This window comes from Pangasianodon hypophthalmus, chromosome 20 (genome assembly GCF_027358585.1).
Source record: "Pangasianodon hypophthalmus isolate fPanHyp1 chromosome 20, fPanHyp1.pri, whole genome shotgun sequence".
Taxonomy (NCBI): domain Eukaryota; kingdom Metazoa; phylum Chordata; class Actinopteri; order Siluriformes; family Pangasiidae; genus Pangasianodon; species Pangasianodon hypophthalmus.
The window spans coordinates 1,000,023-1,002,522 of record NC_069729.1 but is presented as its reverse complement, the minus strand read 5'-3'; the positions used below and the strand labels follow the sequence as shown (position 1 = coordinate 1,002,522).

The following is a 2,500-nucleotide window of genomic DNA, read 5'->3' as shown; positions in this document are numbered from 1 at the left end:
AGATTCCTGCCCTACACACACACACACACACACACACACACACACACACACACAGAGAGAGAGAGAGAACATACACATTGTGTGAGGTTTTAATTTTGTTTGCAGTAGAAATATAGACAGAGTACATAACTCTAAATACGTTCATTAGTTTAAATTATATAGAAATGATATTAATGACTTGCTAATTCTTTGGTTATTGTTCTAATTGTGAAATTTATGTAATGGTTTTGATTAAGGTAAGTTTTCTGGTTGTGTGTAAATGATCACTGATGAATTACAGAACCACAGAGTCTGATTTCAGCGACTGCCAGACACCTCGTGACTCACGCAGCGGTAACAAGCTGCGTTTTTGATGGTGTGATGCAATCGGCTCTCACTTTGAGGATGATGGGCGATCCCGGTTTCTGCTCCAGCACTCCGGACACACTCAGCTGTTCGAACGAGGGATTGGGGTAATAAACAAAACTGGTGCTGTTGTAGGTGAGCAGAGCGTGAACGTTATTGAAGATGAAGCCAAACTCATCGGCCTGCTTCACTGAGTCCTGCCCCGGGGCGAAATCGGCCATCAGAGGCGGAGCAGAGCAGCGGATTGAGGTGGAGTTTACCACTTTACACACCTGAGAGGAAGGAGAGAGAGAGAGAGAGAGAGAGAGAGAGAGAGAGAGAGGAGGGAGGTATTCAGAGAGTTCTTCTAGGTGATACTTTGGGAATGATTGCTCTTTTCGATTTTAAATGAGATTAAGAGAAACAACTCGGCTAGGTACCTTCACTTGAATTGAGAGATGAGATAAAAGAACTTTACGGAAAATCAATTCCTCATAAAATGCTATTCCTGCTTTTACGTCTACGTTAGACACGCAGGGGATTAATCTGGTTTATGGTTTATAGCACTGGTTGTTGTACGGTTTAAGTAACATTATTAAGTGTTTCTGTAACAGCACTGTTAAAGTGTTAGTACTCACGTTAACAGACTCGCGCCCGCCATATTTGACTCGAACCCGAGGCTCCTGCACCACATCTAGATTAGTGCCGGTCACCGTCAGGGTGGTGTGTCCACTGCCGGACAAAACACACAAGCCACAACAACAACAACGTTTATTATTCATAATTATACTATTATTCAGTAGAAGTAGGCAGTAGTAGTAGATATAGAGTTTGAATGGAATCAGGATCAGGCCTTTGACTGCAATATTGCTGCAATGGATCATTAATTTCCAAAACATTTTAAGGCAGGATCCTAAATAAATAAAGAACTTCATCAGGCAATCTGGCTTCATTATAGACCTGACATCTTTTGTATTGCTGTGTTGTTACATGAATCAATATGATATAAAATATTACACGTACCATATATAATATAATATATACAATTGCGTCAAGTTATATGAGACCTGATGTGTGTTACACTAACTCAGGAGTTCCCAAACTTTTGGGCAGACGACCCCAAACGGACCCCAAGTCTTGACCACTCTGGAATTTTTTTAAATTCGAGATTTACAATTTAGGACTGCTGTAACATTTAAACATTTTTATAATATCAGTATGTCAGTAACATGCATATGTGTAATGTAAGAAACTTAAAAGTCTTGCACTGACTTACAGTCTAAGGGGAAGTGTGAACTTGCATGTCTTGATACATCGCTGTCCATCAAACTGTAAAATGTTTATCGATTTCATGCACAGTGACGTTAAACACACAGACGAGCTCTGTGTCTCTTTAAAACTTTCTACTGTTGTCGCGATTGTCGTCATGAGCTGTGTCTTAAATCAAAAACTCTGACCTTACATTCAAAATTATTTATTAATCTAGAAAATCTAGAAGACTGTTCCCCAAAACAGAGCTTTCAGTAGGTTTGAAGGTAAAATGAGAGGTTTTTAAAATTCAAACACTAACTATAAGAGGAAAACAGGTTAGTGTTAATGCACAGAGGTCTAGAATAGTACACAAGTGTGTGATTTGAGACACAACCCTAGCGTATTTAGCAGAGGTAGACGGACGGGAAAATTTTCTCGCTGTGTGTGTGTGAATAAAACAAAAGAGGAGGTGGTGAGTTTCTCTCATGACCCCGTCTGTGAATCTAGCGAGAGCCGCTAGTTTGAGAACCCCGGCACTAACTTGAAAACCAGGGCCTGAATGTACACACACACAAACACCAGCCTGTAAACTAGACAAGAAAAAAAATCTAAGTAAGCCTGGTTTTGTCACACCGCAGTCCGTCAGTCTGACATTTGAGACGTTCATGTTACCATAGCAACCTCAGCGGAAATTGAGGGTGTAAGAGACGTGTAATATTTTCTCCATTGTACTCTGACAAATGTCTCAGTCAACTATCCAATCAAAACGCAGGAGTCACTGCAGCTCTGATGGAGGGCGGGTCCATGGTGTAGGGCTCTTAGGTGCAAACCAACAGAAATTGTGCAGAAATTGCTTTAATGTTTGGAGAAGGATTTAAACGCAGGTGAAATTGAGGAGGAGGAAGATGAGGTGGAGGAGGTTGAA

The 2,500-nt window shown here is 40.8% G+C and overlaps 1 protein-coding gene across 2 annotated transcripts in view; it reads right to left on the bottom strand.

Annotated features, from left to right (window-relative positions):
- Window positions 1–2,500, bottom strand: part of LOC113539455 (plexin-A2) — a 75,562-nt gene that overhangs the window by 18,630 nt on the left and 54,432 nt on the right. For both annotated transcript variants that reach the window (XM_034314222.2, XM_034314223.2), the window contains exons 17-19: window positions 963–1,056; window positions 378–617; window positions 1–11 (exon numbers count right to left, since the gene is read on the bottom strand). The exon at window positions 1–11 is cut by the window's left edge and continues 133 nt beyond it. In XM_034314222.2, coding sequence (XP_034170113.2) covers window positions 1–11; window positions 378–617; window positions 963–1,056 — 345 coding nt within the window. The remainder of the gene's footprint in view (window positions 12–377; window positions 618–962; window positions 1,057–2,500) is intronic.